A 27391-nucleotide genomic window follows, 5' to 3' on the forward strand; every position below is an offset into this window, starting at 1 on the left:
AGGCGCCCGGCGTACACACCATGTTTCACTCGCTGCCAGGCGACGCGGCGTACACACCATGTTTCACCCGCTGCCAGACGCCCGGCGTACACACCATGTTTCACTCGCTGCCAGGCGCCCGGCGTACACGCCATGTTTCACTCGCTGCCAGGCGCCCGGCGTACACACCATGTTTCACTCGCTGCCAGGCGCACGGCGTACACACCATGTTTCACTCGCTGCCAGGCGACCCGACGTACACACCATGTTTCACTCGCTGCCAGGCGTACACGCCATGTTTCACCCGCTGCCAGGCGACCCGGCGTACACGCCATGTTTCACTCGCTGCCAGGCGTACACGCCATGTTTCACCCGCTGCCAGGCGACCCGGCGTACACGCCATGTTTCACTCGCTGCCAGGCGACCCTGCGTACACGCCATGTTTCACTCGCTGCCAGGCGCCCGGCGTACACACCATGTTTCACTCGCTGCCAGGCGACGCGGCGTACACACCATGTTTCACCCGCTGCCAGACGCCCGGCGTACACACCATGTTTCACTCGCTGCCAGGCGCCCGGCGTACACGCCATGTTTCACTCGCTGCCAGGCGCCCGGCGTACACACCATGTCTCACTCGCTGCCAGGCGCCCGGCGTACACGCCATGTTTCACTCGCTGCCAGGCGCCCGGCGTATACACCATGTCTCACTCGCTGCCAGGCGCACGGCGTACACACCATGTTTCACTCGCTGCCCGGCGTACACACCATGTTTCACTCGCTGCCAGGCGTACACGCCATGTTTCACTCGCTGCCAGGCGACCCGGCGTACACACCATGTTTCACTCGCTGCCAGGCGCCCGGCGTACACGCCATGTTTCACTCGCTGCCAGGCGCCCGGCGTACACGCCATGTTTCACTCGCTGCCAGGCGCCCGGCGTACACACCATGTTTCACTCGCTGCCAGGCGTACACGCCATGTTTCACTCGCTGCCAGGCGCCCGGCGTACACACCATGTTTCACTCGCTGCCAGGCGCCCGGCGTACACACCATGTTTCACTCGCTGCCAGGCGCCCGGCGTACACACCATGTTTCACTCGCTGCCAGGCGCCCGGCGTACACACCATGTTTCACTCGCTGCCAGGCGTACACACCATGTTTCACTCGCTGCCAGGCGCCCGGCGTATACACCATGTCTCACTCGCTGCCAGGCGACCCGGCGTATACACCATGTCTCACTCGCTGCCAGGCGACCCGGCGTACACACCATGTTTCACTCGCTGCCCGGCGTACACACCATGTTTCACTCGCTGCCAGGCGACCCGGCGTATACACCATGTCTTACTCGCTGCCAGGCGACCCGGCGTACACACCATGTTTCAGTCGCTGCCAGGCGCCCGGCGTACACACCATGTTTCACTCGCTGCCAGGCGCCCGGCGTACACACCATGTTTCACTCGCTGCCAGGCGACCCGGCGTACACACCATGTTTCAGTCGCTGCCAGGCGCCCGGCGTACACACCATGTTTCACTCGCTGCCAGGCGCCCGGCGTACACGCCATGTTTCACTCGCTGCCAGGCGACCCGGCGTACACGCCATGTTTCACTCGCTCCCAGGCGCCCGGCGTACACACCATGTTTCACTCGCTGCCAGGCGACCCGGCGTACTCACCATGTTTCACTCGCTGCCAGGCGCCCGGCGTACACACCATGTTTCACTCGCTGCCAGGCGACGCGGCGTACACACCATGTTTCACTCGCTGCCAGGCGCCCGGCGTACACACCATGTTTCACTCGCTGCCAGGCGCCCGGCGTACACACCATGTTTCACTCGCTGCCAGGCGCCCGGCGTACACACCATGTTTCACTCGCTGCCAGGCGCCCGGCGTACACACCATGTTTCACTCGCTGCCAGGCGCCCGGCGTACACACCATGTTTCACTCGCTGCCAGGCGTACACACCATGTTTCACTCGCTGCCAGGCGCCCGGCGTATACACCATGTCTCACTCGCTGCCAGGCGACCCGGCGTATACACCATGTCTCACTCGCTGCCAGGCGACCCGGCGTACACACCATGTTTCACTCGCTGCCAGGCGACCCGGCGTACACACCATGTTTCACTCGCTGCCAGGCGACCCGGCGTACACACCATGTTTCACTCGCTGCCAGGCGACCCGGCGTACACACCATGTTTCAGTCGCTGCCAGGCGCCCGGCGTACACACCATGTTTCACTCGCTGCCAGGCGCCCGGCGTACACGCCATGTTTCACTCGCTGCCAGGCGACCCGGCGTACACGCCATGTTTCACTCGCTCCCAGGCGCCCGGCGTACACACCATGTTTCACTCGCTGCCAGGCGACCCGGCGTACACACCATGTTTCACTCGCTGCCAGGCGCCCGGCGTACACACCATGTTTCACTCGCTGCCAGGCGACGCGGCGTACACACCATGTTTCACTCGCTGCCAGGCGCCCGGCGTACACACCATGTTTCACCCGCTGCCAGGCGCCCGGCGTACACACCATGTTTCACTCGCTGCCAGGCGACCCGGCGTACACGGCATGTTTCACTCGCTGCCAGGCGACCCGGCGTACACACCATGTTTCACTCGCTGCCAGGCGACCCGGCGTACACACCATGTTTCACTCGCTGCCAGGCGACCGGGTACACACCATGTTTCACTCGCTGCCAGGCGACCCGGCGTACACACCATGTTTCACTCGCTGCCAGGCGACCCGGCGTATACACCATGTTTCACTCGCTGCCAGGCGACCCGGCGTACACACCATGTTTCACTCGCTGCCAGGTGACCCGGCGTACACACCATGTTTCACTCGCTGCCAGGCGCCCGGCGTACACACCATGTTTCACCCGCTGCCAGGCGACCCGGCGTACACACCATGTTTCACTCGCTGCCAGGCGACCCGGCGTATACACCATGTTTCACTCGCTGCCAGGCGACCCGACGTACACACCATGTCTCACTCGCTGCCAGGCGACCCGGCGTATACACCATGTTTCACTCGCTGCCAGGCGCCCGCCGTACACACCATGTTTCACTCGCTGCCAGGCGACCCGGCGTACACACCATGTTTCACTCGCTGCCCGGCGTACACACCATGTTTCACCCGCTGCCAGGCGCCCGGCGTACACACCATGTTTCACTCGCTGCCAGGCGACCCGGCGTACACACCATGTTTCACTCGCTGCCAGGCGACCCGGCGTACACACCATGTTTCACTCGCTGCCCGGCGTACACACCATGTTTCACTCGCTGCCAGGCGCCCGGCGTACACACCATGTTTCACTCGCTGCCCGGCGTACACACCATGTTTCACCCGCTGCCAGGCGCCCGGCGTACACACCATGTTTCACTCGCTGCCAGGCGTACACGCCATGTTTCACTCGCTGCCAGGCGACCCGACGTACACGCCATGTTTCACTCGCTGCCAGGCGACCCGGCGTACACACCATGTTTCACTCGCTGCCAGGCGCCCGGCGTACACACCATGTTTCACTCGCTGCCAGGCGCCCGGCGTACACACCATGTTTCACTCGCTGCCAGGCGCCCGGCGTACACACCATGTCTCACTCGCTGCCAGGCGCCCGGCGTACACACCATGTTTCACTCGCTGCCAGGCGCCCGGCGTACACACCATGTTTCACTCGCTGCCAGGCGCCCGGCGTACACACCATGTTTCACTCGCTGCCAGGCGCCCGGCGTACACACCATGTTTCACTCGCTGCCAGGCGCCCGGCGTACACACCATGTTTCACTCGCTGCCAGGCGCCCGGCGTACACACCATGTTTCACTCGCTGCCAGGCGTACACACCATGTTTCACTCGCTGCCAGGTGACCCGGCGTATACACCATGTCTCACTCGCTGCCAGGCGACCCGGCGTATACACCATGTCTCACTCGCTGCCAGGCGACCCGGCGTACACACCATGTTTCACTCGCTGCCAGGCGATAGCTGAAAGCTGTAAAAAATGGCAAAGAAATGACTCATTTTGTGGCTATTAGCCCATTGAGGCTCAGCAAAACGTTTAGCGAGGAATCTAATTTGGGGGGGGGGGGGGCGGGGGATACATTTACAGTTTGCGAGTGAATTTTGGAAAGTTTCAGCCAACTCTACTGCAATGTTGTGTTATATATGATATTGTTTTCTTAGCTCAGTGGTGCTCAACTCCAGTCTTCAAGCCCACCCCCTCTCAACAGGTCAGATTTTCAGGGTAGCCCAACTTCAGCACAGGTGGCTCAGAGCCGCTTGTACTGAAGCAGGGACTGATTGAGCCACTGTGCTGAAGTTGGGTTATCCTGAGATACCTGACCTGTTGGGGGGCTTAAGGACTGGAGTGGAGCCCCCCCCCCCCCTGCCTTAGCTTATGGCAAAATTAGGATGAACATGTACTGTATTTATATCAGGAACGGTACATTTTCATTTCATGGCTTGCGGTTAATTCTGAAGGTAAATATTCTCAGAGGGGTAAAGAAAACTGCTGAATGCTTTTATTAAAAATCTATATCTTTCCTGGGCTGATTCGCTGTTGCAGACGTCTGTTTGCCGAATCCAGGAAACTGTTCAGATACATGAGGACGTTTTCCGCATGCAATAACCGCCCCCTGTAAAACTCTTGCAACCTATTTTTCCAGCAAAGAGGAGATCCCCCCGAAGTCACAGCCAGTCACATTACCAGAAGAACTCAACCGGGTTCGGTTATCGCGGCACAAGCTGGAGCGTTGGTGTCACATGCCCTTCTTTGCCAAGACTGTCTCTGGCTGCTTTGTACGGATAGGCATTGGTAACCATAACAGCAAACCTGTGTACCGGGTAAGTGCTGCCCCAGAGGTGTTCTGGCATTCACTGGGTCAGAACTGGGACACCTTATTAGTGTGCTCCCATGTGCTGGTTGAAAAAAAGGTAATAGTATTAAAAACAGTATAGTAACAAAGGAGGTAGAGGGAGTAAATCAGGGGTCTCAAACTGGGGCCACAACGGCCACCGACAGGCCATCTTCTATATCCCTGCTTCAGCAGAGGTGGCTCAGTCTTCCATTGAGCCACCTGAGCTGAAGCAGGGCTATCCATAAAAGCTGGCCTCTTGGTGGCCCTTGAGGACAGAGTTTGAGACCCCTGGAGTAAGTGGTGTGATACCTTGAATTAGACCAACAAGCAGTTGACATGTTAGAAGCTTTCCAACCTCTCAGGGTACGGTCTGGTGAAGGAACCTGAGGCTGGAAAGTTTGTAACAACATATCAACTACTTCTTGGTCCAATAAAAGGAGGTATACCCCCTACTCCCTCTCCCTCCTATGTTACTACATGGAAGAAAGGACCAGCACGATTACCCACCCTGCTTTGCTCTCTTAATACTGTCATAGTTGGTTTTCCTTTATTTTCACTACTTGAAACACCATTTTTATCATGGGAGTAGTGGGTTCAGATGATGGATTGAGGCACTTGATATTTTGTACATAACATAGCCAGCTTCTGTCAGTATCTATGTGATTCATAGCTAACACTAGCGGCAATATGTTAAGACATTTGATCTTTGGGCATATTCTATGATCCAATCATTTATTGTGGGTAAGAGGGCAAACTAGGTGGGGGATAATAATATTGCGGAGGAAAAAGCGACAGGTTTTAGGTATGTTTTGAATGTGAAAGGAGAATGTGAGCGAGGAGACGAGTGTGACCAATAGACATCATGCTTGCGCTACTGGGTGTATGACTGAACTTCCAACAGTAATGTGGAAGGAGGTAGTGTGGCCAGGTTTGGGAGGAAACATGAGGAGCTCTGTTTTTGCCATGTTAAGTTTCAGTCGGCGTAGGAACATCCAGGATGATATCGCAGAGAGTTCAGGAAAATTCAGAAATGTTGGTCGGTACAGCAGGTGTAAGGGCAGGGGTCAAAGTAAATTTGTGTGTCCTCAGCATAGAGGTGATATTGGAACCCAAGAGATGTGATTAGGTCACCTAGAGAGTTTGTGTTAAGAGGAGAGGTCCCAGAACAGAGCCCTGGGGTACCCCCACAAGGAGGTCGATAGAGGAGGTGGTGTTGGCAGGAAGAGACGCTGAAAGTATGATGGGAGAGTTAAGAGGAGATCCAGGATAGAGCTTTGTTACGGATGCCAATAGTATGCAAAATGTGAAGAAGAGGGTGGCCTACAGTATAAAATGCTGCAGAGAGGTTGAGTAATATGAGCTGAGTGTAATGACCTCTGTCTTTGGCAGCATGGAAGTCATTAGTTATTTTAGTGAGGGCTGTTTCAGTGGAGTGAGCAGTGCGGACGCCAGATTGAAGAGTGTCTAGGAGAGAATAGGTGTTGACTAAATGGAGCAAGCGAGAGAATACAAGACATTCAAGGATTTTAGAGGCAGAAGGGAGACAGGTCGATGGTTAGAAAGACTGCGTTAATGTGTGCGCAGTAGACGTTTGGAGCTCTTCATGCTTTTCCAGGCTACGTACGGTCTGGTGTGGCACTGGAGACATTCTGCGTTAATGCCCCACCTTCCTCTCTCAGGTTGCAGAAATCACTGGTGTGGTGGAAACTGGCAAAATTTACCAGCTGGGAAGCAGCAGAACAAACAAAGGCCTGCAGTTACGGTAACGTTCAGAGAGGAGCCTTACACGTGCGTGGGGCTGGTGGTGTTTACAAGCATGGTCATGGTTACTGCCATAGTGTTTGCTCCTGTTGTAGCACTGGCAGTGTGCACAGAGCTGTACATAGAATTTTGCAGGCACAAGGAGTCCCTGCCCCGTAGAGCGTACAATCTAATTTTGGTGCCTGAGTTCTAGTGCGATATTGACCTTCTTAAGGTCACAAGCAGCTGACACGGAATAGAACAGGGCTCACCCACTTCAAAGGCTGTGATATTACCACTGAGCAACTTCGATTTATTTTACCAAGAAAAATATATATAGTTCAAAGCTGGGCTTTATAGATGATCTGGCATATTAACGTCAACGTGTCCTCTGCAGAGTATAATTCATAATTGCAATTAAACTTGTAGTGGGGAAATGCGTCTGAATTTGGAGGGTGTCGGATTGAGGTAGCAGGGTAAAACTTCCCAGACCCCTGGGACCCAGTAAGGAAAAAACAGTCCGTTTCTTTACCTATCCTAAGGACTGTTTGTTTTCCTTTCCCAGGCACGGCAGTGACCAGCGAGTGTTCCGCTTGGAGTTTGTCTCCAACCAGGAGTTCACCGAGAGCGAGTTCATGAAATGGAAAGAAGCGGTAAGTTTCTCCTGCCAGGCTGTACCTACATAGGTGATGTAACCATTTACCCAGTGACAAGCTGCTGTGCCCTCCTCTTACCTTCCTTATGTCTTGGCTGACTCCATCACCGCCAGTCAAGTGTAAACCTAACATCACGTTAGTAGGGACAACGACGTATCGTAAATTGTGGCCCATGTCTGCTTCCGATACCAACCTATCTCGTGACCAAAAGGCCTCTGCTTTGTTTGTCTTGTAGATGTTCTCCGCTAACATGCAGCTACCCACGCTAGATGAGGTCAATAAGAAGGAAGTGACCATTAAAGAGGCCATGAACTATAAATTCAATGACCAGGACATTGAGGAGGTGAGGGGATGCTCTGTTTGCACAATTCTCTAACTTAGAGCTGCAAGTACCTGTTTGTGGGCTTATTTTGTAAGTGTACAGAGTCCTTCTGTCTTCAGCAACTTGGTTCCTTTAGTGCGGCTTCTGGACTCTGGAGATGTCTGAGTTTACCTCTCTGGTAATCTAAGTTAGCTACATTAAGCCCTATACTGCAAGTGGGAGCTGCAACTTGCTGCTTCCCAGGCCCCTCGTGGAGCAAAGCGGCAAACAAGGTGGGAGTGAAGCAAAAAGTGACGCACTGCAAGTCATTACCCAGAATCCCTGGCTGCAGTGGAAGCCGCCTATGCTGTGTGATTGTGCTGAGGCAGGTTTGATGGCTTACGTTCCCTTGTCTGTGCCGTTGCAGATTGTGAAGGAGAAAGAGCGCTTCAGAAAAGCGCCACCCAATTACGCCATGAAGAAAACGCAGCTCCTGAAGGAGAAGGTAAGATTAGGGGAAATCTTAACTCATAGGCAGTACTCCTAAACGGAGGTGTTACCCTGCAAACCCTCTGTGCTTACTACTTCATCCAGATAACATGCTCAGGTGCTACTTCTGACTTGCATGGCGTATGGTACATTCTTTCTGTTGAAGGTGCTTGAGATAATAAACCTGCTTTGAAGTTTAGAGTAAGCTGTAAAAAGGCACCTTGTATGTATCTAGAGGGGACAGCACCTTCCAGTCCTCAAGACCTCCCCCCCAACAGGTCAGATTTTCAGGATATCCCAGCTTCAGCAAAGGTGGCTCAATCTGTACCTGCTTCAGCGCAGGTGGCTCAATTGAGCCACCTGTGCTGAATCTGGGATATCCTTAAAACTTGACCTGTTGTTGGTGGCCCTTGGATAGGGAGATGTGAGGTGGGGAAGGTGGTCACACTTGGTTTCTATTGCTGCCCTCGCAGGCCATGGCGGAGGAAGCCGGAGACCAGGACAAAGTGAAACAGATCCAGGACCAGATGAATGAGCTGGAGGAGCGGGCAGAAGCTCTGGACCGTCAGCGGACGAAGAACATTTCTGCCATCAGGTTGGGCCACAGCATCAGGGCCCCGAGTTCTTCCTGTCTGTGTGACGCTGGGGTAACGGGGGCAATGGGTAGTACACCTGGGATGGAGAGAGATTACATTCTGTACTGGTCCCTTATTGTACATGGAAAGAAGGCAGGTGGTTATTGGGTGATGAAATGGTAAACATGTCCATCAGAACTTGTTCTGTGCTAAAGATTGTAAGCGGGTTGTTGACCCCAAAAATTACGTATTTGGCTCATTTACAAAGCAATGCATAACGAGCCATTCTAGAGAAGGGATTAACCAGGCTAATTTTGACTTAACGTCTTATGATAAGCAGCCGTGGTAGATTTTTCTTTTGCCCCCTATTCATTTATATTGCATTATAAATGAAATAACTTAAATGTTTATTGTGGGAAGCGAATGCGTAGAAAACGTGAGTTAATACGGTGGCAAGGGCGTTTGCCGTTCGTATCCCAAAACCCTCCTAGTGTGAAAGTCCCCCCTTGACGTATCTATGCATAACTCGTATGCAGGTCACACCCTGGAAGTAATCGCCAACTTGGCTAAACACCGCTTACCGACCTTCGTTTGTCATTCTCTGTTTTTCAGTTACATAAATCAGCGGAACAGAGAGTGGAACATTGTGGAGTCTGAGAAAGCATTAGTGGTGAGTGCAAGTTTCTGCAGGGATTTATTGGCGCGTTGTGTTGCAGTTGCACATCCTGGCGGATATATTGGGAACCGTGGTAGCCTAGGGGATCGACACCTACTTTGCAGGTAAGAATCTCCAGAAGTTCAGCTCCGGAGTCCCCCTAATTGAATGCTAAATAAAAAAAAAAACAATTTGCAAAAAAAAAACCCTCTGGCTTGGATTGCGACTTTAAGGGTTCGAGCAGTAAGACTTCGTATCATTTTGCACTGAATATTTTTCTTAACACCATTTTATTGATCTTGGAATGTGGATGTCATGTTATTGATTTTGTCACTAGGATATTTATATCACGGTTATAAGTTCCTGTGACAGGCAAGTATGTATTATAAGTCAAGAGGCGCGCCGATGTGCAACATTTTGCTGGTTCTTAAGCATACCCCGCCCATGTTTGCTAAGCAGCCTTTTGCTGTAAGACTGCTACCAGCACTGCAAGGCATCATGGCAGGAGACTGGTTTTACGTTAATGTACTAATCCCCAGTCCATCCTGTGTCTCATGTCCATATCGTGCATAAACCATGGCGACCGGACCACCTGTTTTCATTCAAGTTTGTGGTGTAATTAGTCATATCGACCATCAAACACACCAGGGCATTCTGTCCTGAAGATCCACACACGCACGCTGAATTTTTGTTTAAAATAAAAGCGTTGGTGTGGAACACATCACGCTGATTTGTCACGCTTGTCCCACCCTCTCAAGCATTGTCTTTAAACAGCAGCTGTTAAGATTGGGAGTGTTAATATAAATCACCATGAATGTAATTCTCTAGCTTTGTTCCTCCTTGGGCCTTGCCCTGAAGCTGCCCACGACGCGCTGCAGTATAATCTGTGGGGGGCACCTCTCCGAAGGTGTTAAAAGCAAACCCAAGTGTTGCATAAATAGCCTCCGAGATCACGTCATTCTATAAACAATTTAATTTGAGCTTGGGTCACTTTAGGTCGGCCAGCTGCTTTATTACAAATAGTTTACACTAAGGTCTGTGCTATGCTTCATTGTGACCGCTTGGTCCTACAAGTGTAATAACATGGGATATACAACTACCTTTGATTAAGGAATTGCCAACGCAAAATGGGACAGAGCTCTGGGACACGGCTGTAACCCTGCTATACTTTGTCACCTCTGAGGGAGAGCTATAAGATGACTTCTACTGAAGTTTACTTTGCAATGAATAGCATGATCAGAAGACTAAGAATAAATGTATTTCCCTTTGCTGTTCGCAGGCCGAGAGTCAGAGCATGAAGCAGCAACAGATGGACCCGTTCACCCGAAGGCAGTGTAAACCTACCATGGTGTCCAACGTACGTATACTATAGAACTGACAGACCTCCTGGGGCACTACCTGGATCCTGGGCTGGTTTTAGAGAGGGGGGGGGGGGGGGCTGCTGCTCCCTGGGACAGCCACCAGATTTCCTATTAGTCGGACGATTCCGGGACACCATGTCCTCCCCATCCAAGTCCCATTGGCGGCCCCTGGAAGGTGCTTTCTCTGTAGTTCCAAAGGCGTAGAGAATGAACCAGTGAGCTGTTATAAACGGTATATTTGTTTTGTAATGCCAGACACCTATAAATATTATTTTAATAGCTGCTGTTAACGGTGGTGTAGACATGGTAGGATGAAACATGGGAAGGGCTTGATTTCCTATCCCAACCTCTCCCTCCCACCCCCCCCCCCCCCAAACCCAGCTTTATGCTTTTATTACATCGAATTCTAAAATGTGGAAAAATGACTGATTACATTTGTATAAAGACGCTAAAACAAAACAATAGTGAGCGATGTACATTACGTGGCTGTTGGCTAATACAAGAAAGATGACTTGGTTTAAAAGGGCAAATCTATTAAAGTGTGAGGCTCGCAGCGTAAAACCCATTTCTTTTACAGTCTAGGGATCCTGCAGTCCAGGCTGCCATCATAGCTCAGCTGAACGCAAAGTATGGAGATGGAGGGAACATGGATACTTCCCACGATACAAGCCTGGTAAGAACACACTGCCCCAGATGACTTTGTGCTACATGATCTGATCCCCTCTGTGCAATGCCTTGCTGACCTCTCCGGCAGGACTGGGCCTACAATTCACTTGACCTGCTGTGATATCTGATTACCAATTCTTCCTAGAACGCAGATCAAGTCAAAGCACGGTGTATATACTGGTTCTTATTAGTCTCTGAATGCTGAATTACAGTAGGTGCAACCTTGGCAACAATACAAAATGATCCTTTTTTTTATATTTGTTTTTGTGCCAAACTAATTGTTGCAATCACCCATACATTTCCAGCAAGCTCTATTACACTAAAAGTTGGCAGTATTGGCAAATGTTTGATTCCTGGTTTGATAGGACTTGATTGAAATAAATCCCCTTTTTTGTTGTTGTTTTAGAATCAAAGCAAGGACAAAGATGGTAATCCCAAGTCAACCAGCGACCTCTCTGAGGACCTGTTTAAAGTGCACGACTTTGATGTAAAGATTGACCTGCAAGTCCCCAGCTCAGGTAAGAAGCCCCCGATACTACATTTACTTTAACCTAACCAGTAAATCGTCCTAACACCGCACTGCAACATGTCTACACTGAGCCACTATACCAGGAGTGGCCAACTCCAGCCCTCACGGTCCACCAGCAGGTCAGGTTGTAAGGCTATCTCTGCATCAGCACAGTTGGTTCAATCAGAATGACACACTGAACTACCTGCGCTGAAGCAGGGATAGCCTTACAACCTGACCTGTTGGGGGCCCTTGAGGGCTGGAGTTGGCCACTCCTGCACTAGCCCATATTCTGGCCATGTTATGGTAATCGGGGCAAGCTGCAGGAACGCAACTGTGGCTAACCTGGCGCTGGAGGATTTGGGGTCCGATCTGGATGCATGGACCCCCGGCAGCAATGTTTTGACTGGCACTGTCTTCAGAGCTGAAACTTTGAGCTTTTTTAGCCACGGCTTATGACCGTGATGCCCGAGCTTGGGAACATGCTTAAAAGGTACTCCATATACCATGGCGTTCTGTAAGAGCATGCAACATACCGAAAGTATTTCCAGTTGCAAACGGCCTTGTTCTTCCTGCAGAATCGAAGTCGTTGGCCATCTCCTCGAAAGCTCCCGCCTCGAAGGACGGCGCCCCCCGCAGGTCCCTGAACCTGGAGGATTACAAAAAGAGGAGAGGACTGATCTGAGCCTGGCCCGCCCGCTGCTTCTGACCTTGCATGCACCATTACGTCCCGCCTCCTTTGTTTCCTCCATGTCTTTGTTTGCCCTCACCGGGCTGGAGCAGCACTGGAGCCAGGAAGAGACTATGAACCGCCAATCACTTGTAACATAAAACCCTACTGACTGTATATAACCCCCTCTCCCTTCCTCTCCCACCCCCACTCCCGGCAACTTTTCAATGTGGATCTGTGACTTTTTTTTTTTTTTTTTTCCTTTTGGGTTGTCTCTCTGTCCCCGGCCTCATGGTTTGTTTGTTTTTTGCCCCCCTTTTTTGTTTTGTTTTCACAACCCTGCTATGTAAATGCTCAGTATTACACAGGGGTTTGACGCGACCATGTAAGTGTAAAGCACTCTGTGGTCACCCATCTTCTCTATCCACGCGGTTTCCTCTTGCACAGGAGGAGAGTCTTTAGAAAACGGTATTGTTTTCGAGCAGTACCCCACGTTTCGTGGCTGGGAGGGCAAGGGGGGATCCTTTTTTTTATTATTTTTAAGCTGCAGTACAGTTTTGTATCTGTTTGTCGCGGTCACTTACGGATGTTTTGAATTCTTACGAGCTGTACTTGAGCATATGAAACTGTATGGGAGGAACTCATTAAATGTGATTCTTCTTATGAAACGGGGTAAGCTGATTTTGTTGTGGAAATAGAACAAGAATTATCACAGGGCAGAGCTTGGAAATGCAGTCGGTTCTCCGTGAAAAAATGGGATGTGTTGTTGGCACCACCTACCTACCTGCAGCTGCAGTTCAATGTTATTGGCACCACCTACCTAGCTGCAGTTCAAGCGGTCGTTTGTTTTATTTTTGCCCCCATTCAATATGTGCATCAATACAATCTGCACGCTGACAAGTGATTAGCTAAGCTGCAGATTGATCTGTTCTCCTGTAATCAATCGCTTGCTCTGTTCTCCTGTAATCAATCGCTTGCTCGGGGCTATTTAATTCAGTTATTGCACAGCATTTTGGGCAATGTAGTCCTGGAATATGATTGACTGGGCAGTTACTAGATACAATTGGTGCACTGCTAGAGAGAGAGGCTCTGGCTCTTGAGCCCCACCCTATCAGAAGGAGAAGGGGCTGTCACTTTGGAAATGCTTCCTACATAGAAAACATTAAAAATGTCTTTAATATTTTTTAAATGCTGCAAGTATTTTCTCATAGTACAGAACTGATTTATTAAAAAAATGCACACATTTAGGATATTGCTTGAACTGGCTTTCTATGCATTTACATGAAGACGAACACGTTGAAGCTGAGGCTGAGGGAAAGCGGGTGCTTTCCCTGGCCTTAGTTCGCAGGCCAGTGACGTCATGGAGCTGGTTCGCCCTCATCGGGCGAACCGCTCACGTGACCAGCCCTGCGCTCCCGCGAGCGCCGAAACTTTAAACTGACATGTCGGCTACGCTTCCGCACGCCTGCGGAAGCGTGCGCAAGCCTGTGCTATAGCCGGTCTCATTGCGGCTGCAGGGGATCACTGCCGAGCGTGAGCACGCTGACCATGCCCGCGGCCTTATGAGACAGATGTTCCGGTATTTCATCTGCATTTTGTGTGATGATCACTAGGGGGCAGTGTTGTACATTGAACACCAAGTTGCACCGTACAGGTTTATTAGAGGTGTAATTCCATTCAGAAATAACAAGAGAACACAAAGTCCTTGGCACAGTTATTGGTTTAAAATACCAGTCCTGGGCACAAGCTGTAATCAGTCCAGGTGTACAGCCTCCGATAAAACGCCATCTCCTCCATGCAGTACTTCTATGAACCGGAAAAAAGACCATTGTGCAGTAACTTCTAACATGCGCTCCAGGACATTCCCCAAAGAAATGTCTACTTACAGGAAGTTAGCAGATTAAGGATTTTGATTGGTATCTTTATCTGGTATGCACACTGGCTCTCTGTATCCCACGCAGTCTCCAGATCAGTAAATACCCATATACAAAGAATAAAAGTACATAGAGTAGTACCAGGGATAACAATTTATTAAAAAACGCAAAGCCCAATAAAACACACATTGTGACCTGTCTTAGCGTGTAGCTTAAAAATGTGTGTTTTATCGGGCTTTGTGTTTCTTAATTGTTATCCCTGGTACTACTCTATGTACTTTTATTCTTTGTATATGGGTATTTACTGATCTGGAGACTGCGTGGGATACAGAGAGCCAGTGTGCATACCAGATAAAGATACCAATCAAAATCCTTAATCTGCTAACTTCCTGTAAGTAGGCATTTCTTTGGGGAATGTCCTGGAGCGCATGTTAGAAGTTACTGCACAATGGTCTTTTTTCCTGTTCATAGAAGTACTGCATGGAGGAGGTGGCGTTTTATCGGAGACTGTACACCTGGACTGATTACAGCTTGTGCCCAGGACTGGTATTTTAAACCAATAACTGTGCCAAGGACTTTGTGTTCTCTTGTGAATTCTAATATTATTACAAGTCATTGGATAGGCTTGTTGCATTGTCCTAAGGCTGCCATCCTAGTATTCACTCATCCTGTTTTTTAGGATGTATCGCTTTAACTTTTTATTGACTGTTGGCGATTTTATTTAAGTAGTCCCATTGTGCACAATAATGTGTTAATCACATTATATTATCCCCTTATGTAGAGGTAATTAGTACCCTACAGGTTTAAATAGGTGGAGCCCTTATTGTATGTATATCTAGAATAATTTTCATCAGTTCCATTCAGCACTGAAGAGGTCTCATTTCTTTGCTCTCGCTGATCGCATGTAAAAGTAAAATCCTTTAGCAAGATATTAACTGCCAAATAATTTGAATACAATTGCACAATATTGATGGAACATAGAAAAAGCAGCATATACTGTGATGGTTACTTTTTTTCCCTCTGTCTTCTTGGTCTACATATGTAAAGCTATTAAATGGCGCTTGCATTATGGAACGCCTGTATGCACAGACACAGGTAGAACTAGAATATATAAGCGTTGCCAATAAAGCAGCCTTGGCTTCAGAAAAATGCTGCCATGATCCTTGTGAAACTAACGCAGATCTTGGATAAAGCACAATGGCGGGATCTTGAAAGGTCAGCCAAGCGCCAAAGTGAATTAATGGCGGTGATATGTTAAATAAGTGATGAACACCATTAAAAAAAATAAGTTTTTTTTTTTTTTTTGTACATTTAATGGCTCTAGTAACCAAATGCTTTGTATTTGTCTTATGATTATCTAATTTTTGTGATGTATTTAATATAAAGACAAATTTCCTTAGCCAACTGAATCTGGGTTTTGCACAAAACACTCCATGGTATCCGCCCTCATAAAAGTTTGCAATGACATCCCGTGTGGAATGGAACCAGGACATCTTGCAGGTGCATTATTCGTAGATTTGGCAAAGACTTGTTACTGTTGATCATGTTATCTTGTTAAACAAGCTCCAGTGCTCTGAAATAGGTAGTAGTGAAACCAGTTTAAAGCATATTTTCCTATCGGGTAGATACAAACATGTAAAACTCCAACCCCTTGGATGTCACCTGCAGTGTCCTGTAAGGCTCTGTTCCGGGGCCCCTATTCCTTTCAGTTTTCATTAATGATCTACCTACAGCTTGTAAGGGAGCGTCAATGCAGATGAGACAATCTTAAGTGCACACAGCCCTAACCTCTCTGACCTTGGACACGTACTTCAATCTTTTTTTTTTCTCCCCCCTCTCGATACAAACGGGATTTCCAAAAAGAAATGTTTTTTTAAACACTGATAAGATTGTAATGATGGTATTTGTGAATAATGCTTGGTCCCCCCGCTGGCTACTGCAGCGCCTGCTGTGGCGGATGCTGCAGGGACGAGAGCCCTCCCCTCAATGGGGCCGGGCCCGCTGCGAGGGGGGGCCGCAGCGCTGTGGCGAGAGTTGCTCCTGCTCTCAATAGAATTGAGAGCAGGACTTGCGACGGAGCGCTAAGCCACGCCCCCCCGGCGGTTCACCCAATGAGGGTGAACCTGCCGGGTGACGTCATGGCCGTGCCCCCGTCACTCCCCACCGGTTTCTCTTCCTGCAGCTCACTGCAGACCGGGGAATCGGCTGCACGCGCCGCTAGTCTCGCGGGCGCACGTGCAGCGGAGGTACTGGGGCCTCAGCCTAAGGCTACATTTCTAACGCCAACAACGACAGAGCTACAGATCACAACCATACTAGCCCCTGTCACTAGTTTTAAATGTGGGCACATGGCTTTACTCCCATTTTTACATTTGGGATGCATATTGATACTTTGGCATAGGTTCTGGATGTCAAACTAGGTGTACTTTATTGAAACCCTCCCTTAGCCCGCCGGGCAGAAAGTGCATCACACAGCAGGACCTAATGTCAATTATAGACTATGGGGTCATAGTATATGTCACAGCACCCCAAACTCACCTTGGCAAACGAGACACCCTCTTTATCAATATGTCACTTTATCATACAATGTAACTACAACACACAACTGAAATGCTCCAAGAACTAGATTAACGATCTCTTGAATCCAGGTGCAAAGTAAACTTTTTATGTCTTGCCTTCAAATACTTTCTGGGCAAGCTACCCACCTATCTGAACAAATGCCTCACCCCTACCACATGCAGCACTTAACCCCCTGAGATCTGACTCCAAAAGACTGATCACCGTCCCAAATTTCAAACAAGAAATCCGACTGCTGCTCTTACCGTATACCTCACACCTGGAACAACCTACCTGAGACTCAAAGCCGCCTCCAATTTAAGTTTCAAGACTTCAGCTGTCATATTTTTATCTTGTCTGTAACTGTTGCATACATCTTTAATCATATTGTCTCTAGCGGTCCATGAAATGTCTGGAAATATAATGTATAACCCTGTTCATTTAATGTAACCATGTATTGTCATAACTCTGTGCCCAAGACATACTTGAAGACGAGAGGTAACTGAATGTATTACTTCCTGGTAAAACATTTGTATAAATACATATACGTGGAATTTCTCATGTAACTGCTCAAATCTCTAGGGAATCTACAATTTACTTTTGAGTGGCTGGACTGGTTCTGAGCGTCCTTGTCACGGGTTGAACTGTATAAGCATCCACAAAATAAACAGGATCGAAAGCCAAGAGTGACGCGCTCCCTAGATCAGGACTCTTCAACTGGCTCTCGAACGGTCCGCATATGCTATATTCATTATAATTTCTCAGGCAGCCATGTACCATGTCACACTAAACTTGTAAAATAATATCAATATATTTGGTACAGGTGTTACAAACGCTTGCAAATCCTTGAAACGTGTAAGTTTTTAAGTGAATCCAAAATTCTATTCTAGAACTCATGTGGGGCTTTTACGCCTAATTTGTTTTTGGATCGGACCCCTTTGTCCTTACCCAGAATCCTTATATGTAGCGTTAGCACTGACGATAGGCTGGATGGAGCAGGGCCGGTACATAGGGTTGTCGGGTGTCCAGTATTGAACAAGTAGTTGGACACTGTGCAGTAAAACATAGGTAATATTGGACATGCATGTGTCTGGTATCACCTCTTTGGGCTTATTGGCAGCTTTCTCTATCCTGATTGGCTGCTGCTGGGTAATGCAGCCAATCAGGAGTAGGTATAAGGAACCTGGGGGTGGGGCTGTGCGAGGTAATGCGTTGCACCTTTCACTGTTCAGTTTTACACCCATCATAATCGTGTGATTGTTTGTTTGTTTTTCTTAAGCAACTTATCAGTGTAATTGGCTCCTTAGAAAGATTGTCACATTTAAAGTCACTTTTACTTATTTGTACATTGTGAATGTTTTTATTTTATGCAGATCCACTGAATTCAAACATAGCCGCTGCTTATATGCATCTGATTGACTAATCATCGCTTCATAATTACTTTGCAGACTAAAATCAAAAACCTGGAGTTTTGAGGACTGAGAAACAGTCTTATCGCCAAGAGAAACATTGTAAGAAATCAAACACAAAGCTATGTTTAAAAACACTTCAACTTGTCAATCAGCTCTCCATTTAACCTGTTAAACATGGCGCTATCCTTTCGTCCAAGGTCCATCCATACACTTGTTTATTTATTTTTACTGAACTGATTTGTGTAAAATAATGCTGCAGCTATTCTTGGCTAAGAGATAAACGGAAAGAACAATTTACAGATACAATTAAAAAGACATAGGACCTGGAGAGAGTTAAAAAAAGGAAGCTTGTAAACTTCTCACTTGTAGGGTGATTCTTTAAATCAGGAGTGCTCAACTCTAGTCCTCAAGATTGCCCAACAGGTCAGATTTTTAGGATATCTCTGCTTCAGCACCGGTGGTGCAATCAGTCCCTGCTTCAGCACAGGTGGCTCGATCAGTCCCTGCTTCAGCACAGGTGGCTCAATCAGAGGCTCAGTCTTCGAAGCTGTTGCTGGGATCTCCTGGGGCGTCTTGAGGACTGGCGTTGAGAACCCCTGCTATAAATGATCTATCAATATCCTACATCAACATTTCTTGAAACGTTTTGGAGGATTTTGCAAAGAAACAAACTGTAAAAGCGAAATGATTCGCTCAATAGAATAATGGTGCTGCAAATAACGCAGGGAGAAGATGGGGTTAACTGGATTTCATTTGCAGCCATTAATCCTGAACAAATATTTGCTCTGTCCAGCAGTGAGCGGAGCCTTTCTCCTCCTCACCTGTGCATCTGTGTCTAAGATGTTCTTTACAGCTCAAAGCATTTGGCCTGCAGATAACAAGGGGAGGGGTGTGTGAGGGCATTGTTTCTCTGTTTCCTCAATTCATTCAGCTTTTGGTCTTGCCTATCTTCAAAGGATAGATAAAAGATTCAGCAGCACTCCAAATATAGTAAACTAGCTGAAAGTACCCGTGCGTTGCTCCGGAATTCTAAGAAACCCCCAAAATACTGAGATTTGTAAACGGATAAAAAAAAGTTTTCATTTCTTAATGGGGAAAAAAAAGTATTTTTATTCTAATGCTGTTGGGTAAACTACGGTATATTTGGGGTGTTTTCCACCAGGCAGAAAAACATGCACGTTTTCCCTGCTCCCTCTCTGGATTACCCAACACAAGGGCGGCCAACTCCAGTCCTCAAGGGCCATCAACAGGTCAGGTTTTCAGGATATCCCTGCTGCAGTGCAGGTGACTATCAGTCCCAGCTTCAGCATAGGTGACTCAATCAGTTGCTCACTCTTTGACTGAGCCACTGATTGAGCCACCTGTGCTGAAGCAGATGTATTCTGAAAACCTGACCTGTTTGTAGCTCTGGGGGACTGGAGTTGGCCATCCCTGATAAACCATAAAGTTGACTAATGTGCAAAACATGGGATTTCTAACTCCAGTCCAGCTACTTTTCAGTGAGTGCCCTTGAGATTTATTCACTGACATTGCATGGGCAGCTTAACTGGAAACTGACGTTGTTTGACATGGAAAGGAATGTCTGCAGGGATGAGTGGGGTTCTTGCTATGAATATGTTTTCTCCCAAGCTACTTACTCTCTTTGCAGCTGGTGATTTTTCGGACAATTGTTTGTCTTTTTTTTTTTTTGGGGGGGGGTGGGGGTGGCATTTCAATTTAAAGCTGTAATTTAAAAAAAATAAATAAGCATTTATAAATCTACGATTATATATATTTTTGATCTTGAACTAATAATGACCCGTTGGTTGTTAATAAACACACAAAATCCCAGCAAGCACAAGAAACCTGCAAACCTGCCACATTTTATATCTATCTATATATTTGTCAAACCATTGTATGTATATCTCTCTGTCTGTACTGTGTTCCCTGTCCCTAGCGGCAATCTCATTGAACCTTTCACCCGTCACTCCACCTCAGGCCAATGAGATGGCTCCCTTGAACGCACACCTCTCATTGGCCTGAGGCCAACACACTGACACCACTGCTTCAGGCCCCCTTGGCCCGCCCCCGCACACCTCTCATTGGCCTGCGGCCAACACACCTACACCACTGCCTCACTCTCCCAGCCCTCACTGAGCTTTGGGAATGCTTCACAGCACCTAACCCTCACTGCTCTGGGAGACGACGCTTCACAGCTCTCACCTCTCAACGCACAAAACCCTCACCGGCTGCCACCACCAAAAGAACTGCGGAATCAGGTACAGACTCTTCTCTATATATATATTGTTTTCACCAAAAGCGCACGATCACCTGCACACACCGCACGCTCACGGAGCGCACACCAACCCCCCCCTCACCCCTCCACCAATGCAGACCACGAACGCACGCCACACCTCTCCCGGTAACGCAGCCCCTCTACCACCCGCACACACTCCTGTCTACCCTGCCAACACCCCTCCTCTTCACCTCAACACAACCACGCCAAACCGTAGGTTCACCGCTAAAACACGACACCCCCACATCACTCTGCTACTCACTTTCAGCGCCATATAACCTCCTCGCCACTGGACAACGCCCGCATCTCCTCCACTATCACTCAACACACTCCCCCCTCCGGAGCCCGCAACACACCCTGACCTACCCCGCAACCCCCCCCCCCACCACCACAGTCTCACGTAGCCCGCAACACACCACAACCACTACCGTGGAGCGAAAACCCTCCGTACGCCGCAAGCCCTCCTGTAGTCCGCCCGCCAACCAAAAAACACTCCCGTAGCCCGCAAACACCCTCCCCTGGCCCAGGCCGCAACCACAAAACACTCCCGTAGCCCGCAAACACCCTCCCCTGGCCCAGGCCGCAACCACAAAACACTCCCGTAGCCCGCAAACACCCTCCCCTGGCCCAGGCCGCAACCACAAAACACTCCCGTAGCCCGCAAACACCCTCCCCTGGCCCAGGCCGCAACCACAAAACACAAAAAAAGGACGCAAAAAAACCCCTCCGGGGCCAACACACCTCACATGCAGCCTCATCACACATCAGTGCTTCACCGGACGACCAAAGCCCTCCTGTAGCCCGGCTGCCACCCACAAAACACTCCTGTGGCCCGCACCCCCCACCAAAACCCTCCCGTGGCCCCCTTTCCCCCCCCCCTCCACCCAAAACACTCCCGTGCCACACAACCCGACCCGCACCTCCCCAAAACACACCACGTAGCCCGCAAAATCACCAACACCTCCCGTAGGACGCAAAAAAAAACCTCCGGGGCCAACACACCTCACCTTCAGGCTCATGACACATCAGTGCTTCACCGGACGACCAAAGCCCTCCTGTAGCCCGGCCGCCACCCACAAAACACTCCTGTGGCCCGCACCCCCCACCAAAACCCTCCCGTGGCCCACAATCCCCCCCCACCAAACACCCCCGTGGCCCACAACCCCCACCCCAAAAAACAAATACCGTGCCACACAACCCACCCCCCCCAAACACTCCTGTGGCCCACAAACCCCCCCCCCCACGTAGCCCACCCCCCACCCCCCACCCCCACCCCCTCCACCCATGTACACCACAAACTCACCAACACCTCCCCTAGGACGCAACAACCCCCCTCCGGGGGCCACACACCTCACCTTCACCCTCCTGCCACATCACTGCTTCACAATATAAGATAGCACTGATTTCCATTCAACAACACGTCCTGCTTGGCAAAACAATATAGACTCACAGTGTGACTTACACACAAACACACACAACACTCAGCCACACACCCAACACCCACCCACACGCCATCAGCCACACACCACGCACACACACACACACACACACACACACACACACACACACCCTCAGCAACGCCACACGCCCTCAGGCACGCCACACGCCCTCAGGCATGCCACACGCCCTCAGGCACGCCACACGCCCTCAGGCACGCACCACGCACACACACACACGCCCTCAGCCACGCCACACGCCCACAGGCACGCCACACGCCCTCAGGCACGCCACACGCCCTCAGGCACGCCACACGCCCTCAGGCACGCCACACGCCCTCAGCCACGCCACACGCCCTCAGCCACGCCACACGCCCTCAGCCACCCACCGCGCGCACACACATACCCCAGCCACGACCCACGCACACACAGCCTCAGGCACGCAACACGGACTGACACACACCCAACCCTCCTGTGCTAATACGCCACACAAAACAACACTTCTACACACCCCTACCTACCCCCCACGACACAAACACCGCAACACACAACGGACGCTGCGGCATATTCAACACACCTCCCCTACACAACGCCTCAATACACACCCTCACGGACGCCAAAACACCCCAACACACCCTCGCCGCAGGAAACACACCTCCCCTTCACCATCCTGCCACCAACACTACACTCAACACAATGCAGATTGACAGGTCTGGGCCCCCCCTCCCCTTGCACCTCAACCACCCACCCCCCAAACGTGCACAACAACACACCCCCTCCGCTGCCAACACACCTCCCACAACAACTCAGCTCTTCGGTGCAATAAAAACTATTCGAAACACAATGCAATTTGAGACGTGTGTCATTTCTTGCACAAACACTCAACACAACAACAGAGAACACTCACACACACCCACAGAACACTCACACAACAGTCACTCACCCACACAACACTCAACCCACACACACAACACGCCCTCACCCACACAACACTCACTCACACACACACCCAACCCTCCTGTGCTGATACGCCACACACAACAACAAGTGAACACTACCCTACCCCCACAACACCCTCTCCGCTGGAAACACACCTTCAACGTCGTGCCACACACACTACACTCAAGACAATGCAGATTGCCACGTGTATGCCCCCCTCCCCTTGCACCTGAAACACCACCCCACCCCCCGTACAATGCAAAGCCACACCCCAAACATGCGCACCAAAATACCCCTCCACTCTCAACACACCTCACACAGACAATCGCCTCTTCGCTTAAAAAAAAATAGCTGAGAGACCCGGCGTTGCCCGGGATGTGAACACACAATAATTAAGTGTGAATGTTGTATAATAATGTGTAGTTTAAAAATGAAATAAAATACATTACAAACAAAATGCTCATTCGCACCTATCTGTCGTTTGCTGCACAAACATTCATCACATACACACACCCACACATACAACCAACACTACAGCAACCACACACACACACTACTCCACCAAACACATAAACAACACTACAACGTACACACACACACACACCAATCTACCACACACACACACTCCACTGAGACACCCAAACACACAACACTCACACATACACCCACAAAGCCAACAACCAACCACCACTCACACACCACTCAATCACACAAACACACCACTCACTCACCCACACACCCAACACTCACTCACCCACACTCACTCACCCAACACTCACACACCCACACACCCAACACTCACACACCCAACACTCACACACCCAACACTCACTCACCCACACACCCAACACTCACTCACCCACACACCCAACACTCACTCACCCACACACCCAACACTCACCCACACTCACCCACACTCACCCTCACTCACCCACACTCACTCACCCACACTCACTCACCCACACTCACTCACCCACACTCACCCACACCCACCCACACTCACTCACCCACAACACACTTTGGAAAAAGATTACATAACATTTACATGAAATTACAATTTTTCACTACACATTATTATACAACATTAACACATAATTATTCAGGGTTCACATCCCGGGCAACGCCGGGTCTCTCAGCTAGTCTTCTATATTAAAGACTTCTTGGGTTTTCTTAGAAGAGAAAGTCTTATGATTAGAGTGCATATATTTGCACACAGAGCATTTGGCACAATTAAAATTCCCCAAAATCGGGTCATTGCTTAAAATAGCCCAGTGTTTAGAAACCACCTTCTCAATCTTCCTATAAGCTGAGTTAAAATTGGTCACAAAAGCCACATCAACTTTATTCGATGTATCATTAGTAACTGATATTTTGCCCTTATGTGTTAACAAATCATTGCGGTCCATACATTCAACTTTTTGCAGTTCCCTTTTTAGATGATCACAGTTGTAGCCTCTTTCAATAAAGCGACTAAACAATAAATTTGCTTGTTTGGTAAAGGTATCGTTGTCACTACAATTTGTTTTTAGCCTCCTGAACTGGCCCCCTGGAATGTTCTTTATCCAAGTGTCTTTGTGATTACTTGTTGCCATTAATAAATTATTCGTGTCAACCTCTTTGAAAAAAGTCTCTGTTAACACCTTTCCCTCACATGTGGATGTCAATTTGAGGTCCAGATAGTTGATGGTAATTACATCTGTTTGGGTGTTAGGGTTACGGACATGACCATATTGGTAGTGGGAATAATCGCTCTTCGTGCCTCTCCCACCACTATTAACATGCACTTCAGCCTCCTCTTCTCTGAAGAGGTTGTGAATGTCTCATCTGAGTCAATTGTATCGTCATCTGTTAAAGATCTTTTAAAAAATTTAGGAAAATTGCTATTGGAAGAGAATAAGTTATGGCTAGAAAAAAGGACCACTCAAAGTTATATGGACTGCAAAAGAATACCGAGAGGTTTGCGAGTCCTAAAAAAAACAACTTTTGGAAAAGATAATGCACACTTCATGCAAGAATGGAACCGCATTTTAGATGCCTGTTCAATGGATTTAATGAGACTGGTTATTTTTTAAAGGAGTCGTGCCATAAAGGATTTGGAAAAGGATATTCTTGAGATCATAGTTACACTAGAACCATTGGTCATTGATAATGACTGTTCTGAGTTGGAACATGATCTCAAGGGTAAACTTGAAAATGAGAAAGAGGAACTCCTAAAGGTTAAACATGACAAATTCCTTCGTGACAAAGGAGATTATATTAACAACAGGCAAAGAGACTGGGCCAAGAAAGAGGAGAGAGGGAGAGTTTTAGGCCAAACCTATGTTCCCAACACTAGGGATAAGTCCAACTCCTCTCGCTGTAGACAGAGAGACCCACATGATCAAGTGCACAGACCTAATGACCAGTCACGTGGGAATTTTCATGTTAATAGTGGTGGGAGTGGCACGAAGAGCGATTATTCCCACTACCAATATGATAGTCATGTCCGTAACCCTAATTATAAAGGTAAAAACTATATCCGAGATTTTAAACCCAACTTCAAGTCCAATAACTATCAACAACAACATAAAAACGATAAAGAATATATTCCAATAAGGACAGAATCCTATACACATTCACCTAAGGTTATACCAAAACGTAATATTTATTCACGTTCACCTAGTCATTCATCTCCTTCTTTTTTAGAGATGGTGAAAACGAGATTGGCACCCATATCAGGGAGGGAAATAAAAATAAAGGAAATAGTCTTAGATCTTCCCCCAGCCAGACAAAGAAAAAGATCCCTGTCAGACGGGGGACCCGAGGGGGGGCCATCACCAAAAAGAAAAGAGAGTCAGCAAGAAGGGTCCCCCCAGTAGAGCATGGCATTTTTAATCTCTCTACTAGCATTTTGATGCAAGATCAAGTCAGGGTGCTAAGTACGGGTTTCACTTTTTCAAGAACTTGTGGCCCCAATTAATTTCAATTGTTCAAAGACCTCCACAAGTTCACAAGAAATGTAACATTAAAAAGACACTTTCTAAAGAGTGACATGGAGTCTGCTCCACTCGCTATACAGTCAACTCCGGCTACACCAGTTATTCCATTAAGTCAAAACCACTTACCAGCCATTAGGCAAACGTGTTTTAAAAATCAGTCCAAATTTTATCCAGCCCAATCAAAAGGACACCATATAGATGCATTTTTTACAATGGTGAGCAATGAAATTAGTACTTTAGTACAAGAATTCGATATAGGTAAGATTAGACAGAATCGCAATTCGAGAGAGAACCTTGCTTTAAAAATGCTAAGAGACAATAAAGAATTAATCATCAGACAAGCTGATAAGGGAGGGGGGGTGGTACTGCAAAATCGCAGGGACTATGAGCAAGAAGCACATATGCTATTGCATGATACCACCTTTTACAAGAAACTGAGTAAAGACCCCACTTTGGAGTACCAGAGTTTGTTAAAGACACTCCTAGAAGAAGCTAACATCCAGTCCGTTATTTCGGATGTGGAATTTTCTTTTCTTTTTCCTGTCTCTCCAAGGTTACCTATATATTACCATTTTCCCAAGATTCACAAAAGTATTGTTAATCCCCCAGGAAGACCTATTGTCTCAGGGATTCAGTCCCTGACGGCAAATGTGTCGCAGTATGTCGATTTCTTTTTGCAGTCATACGTAGTCCAATTACCATCTTACATTAAGGACTCAACTACAGTCCTACAGCTATTCCAATCCTTTGAATGGAAGAACAGCTTCAGATGGCTGGCTTGTGATATCAAAGCCTTGTATACCAATATCCCCCACACTAAAGGCCTAGACACTATAGGATTATGCATGGAACAGGACCCTTTATTACATCCCCTAAATAGGGAGTTTATTCTGAAGTTCATAAACTTCATATTAAAACATAATTATTTCTTGTTCCTCAGTGATTTCTACGTGCAGGTTTGCGGAACTGCTATGGGCACACGTTTTGCCCCCAGTTTCGCAAACCTGTATGTGGGACTCTGGGAGAGCAAATTTATTTGGGCCAACAATCCATTCTCCAATAATATCATCATGTGGCGATGCTACATACATGATATCCTGGTTGTTTGGGATGGAGACATCGAATCAGTGAATCAATTTGTGTCATTTCTCAATAACAACGATTATAATCTGGAATTTACACACCAAACAGATGTAATTACCATCAACTATCTGGACCTCAAATTGACATCCACATGTGAGGGAAAGGTGTTAACAGAGACTTTTTTCAAAGAGGTTGACACGAATAATTTATTAATGGCAACAAGTAATCACAAAGACACTTGGATAAAGAACATTCCAGGGGGCCAGTTCATGAGGCTAAAAAGAAATTGTAGTGACAACGATACCTTTACCAAACAAGCAAATTTATTGTTTAGTCGCTTTATTGAAAGAGGCTACAACTGTGATCATCTAAAAAGGGAACTGCAAAAAG

The 27391-nt window shown here is 48.4% G+C and overlaps 1 protein-coding gene across 1 annotated transcript in view; it reads left to right on the forward strand.

The window, feature by feature from the left end:
* The window catches only part of RTF1 (RTF1 homolog, Paf1/RNA polymerase II complex component), a 29895-nt gene extending 16779 nt beyond the window's left edge, over positions 1-13116 (forward strand). Inside the window, exons 8-18 of the mRNA XM_075613457.1 lie at positions 4636-4813; positions 6507-6589; positions 7133-7220; positions 7459-7566; positions 7952-8029; positions 8487-8608; positions 9201-9258; positions 10523-10600; positions 11182-11277; positions 11677-11788; positions 12357-13116. Of these exons, the coding sequence (XP_075469572.1) occupies positions 4636-4813; positions 6507-6589; positions 7133-7220; positions 7459-7566; positions 7952-8029; positions 8487-8608; positions 9201-9258; positions 10523-10600; positions 11182-11277; positions 11677-11788; positions 12357-12463 (1108 nt within the window). The 3' untranslated portion in view covers positions 12464-13116. The remainder of the gene's footprint in view (positions 1-4635; positions 4814-6506; positions 6590-7132; positions 7221-7458; positions 7567-7951; positions 8030-8486; positions 8609-9200; positions 9259-10522; positions 10601-11181; positions 11278-11676; positions 11789-12356) is intronic.
* The last annotated feature ends 14275 nt before the right edge of the window (positions 13117-27391 follow it).

The sequence above is a fragment of the Ascaphus truei genome, chromosome 9, assembly GCF_040206685.1.
Source record: "Ascaphus truei isolate aAscTru1 chromosome 9, aAscTru1.hap1, whole genome shotgun sequence".
Lineage (NCBI taxonomy): Eukaryota > Metazoa > Chordata > Amphibia > Anura > Ascaphidae > Ascaphus > Ascaphus truei.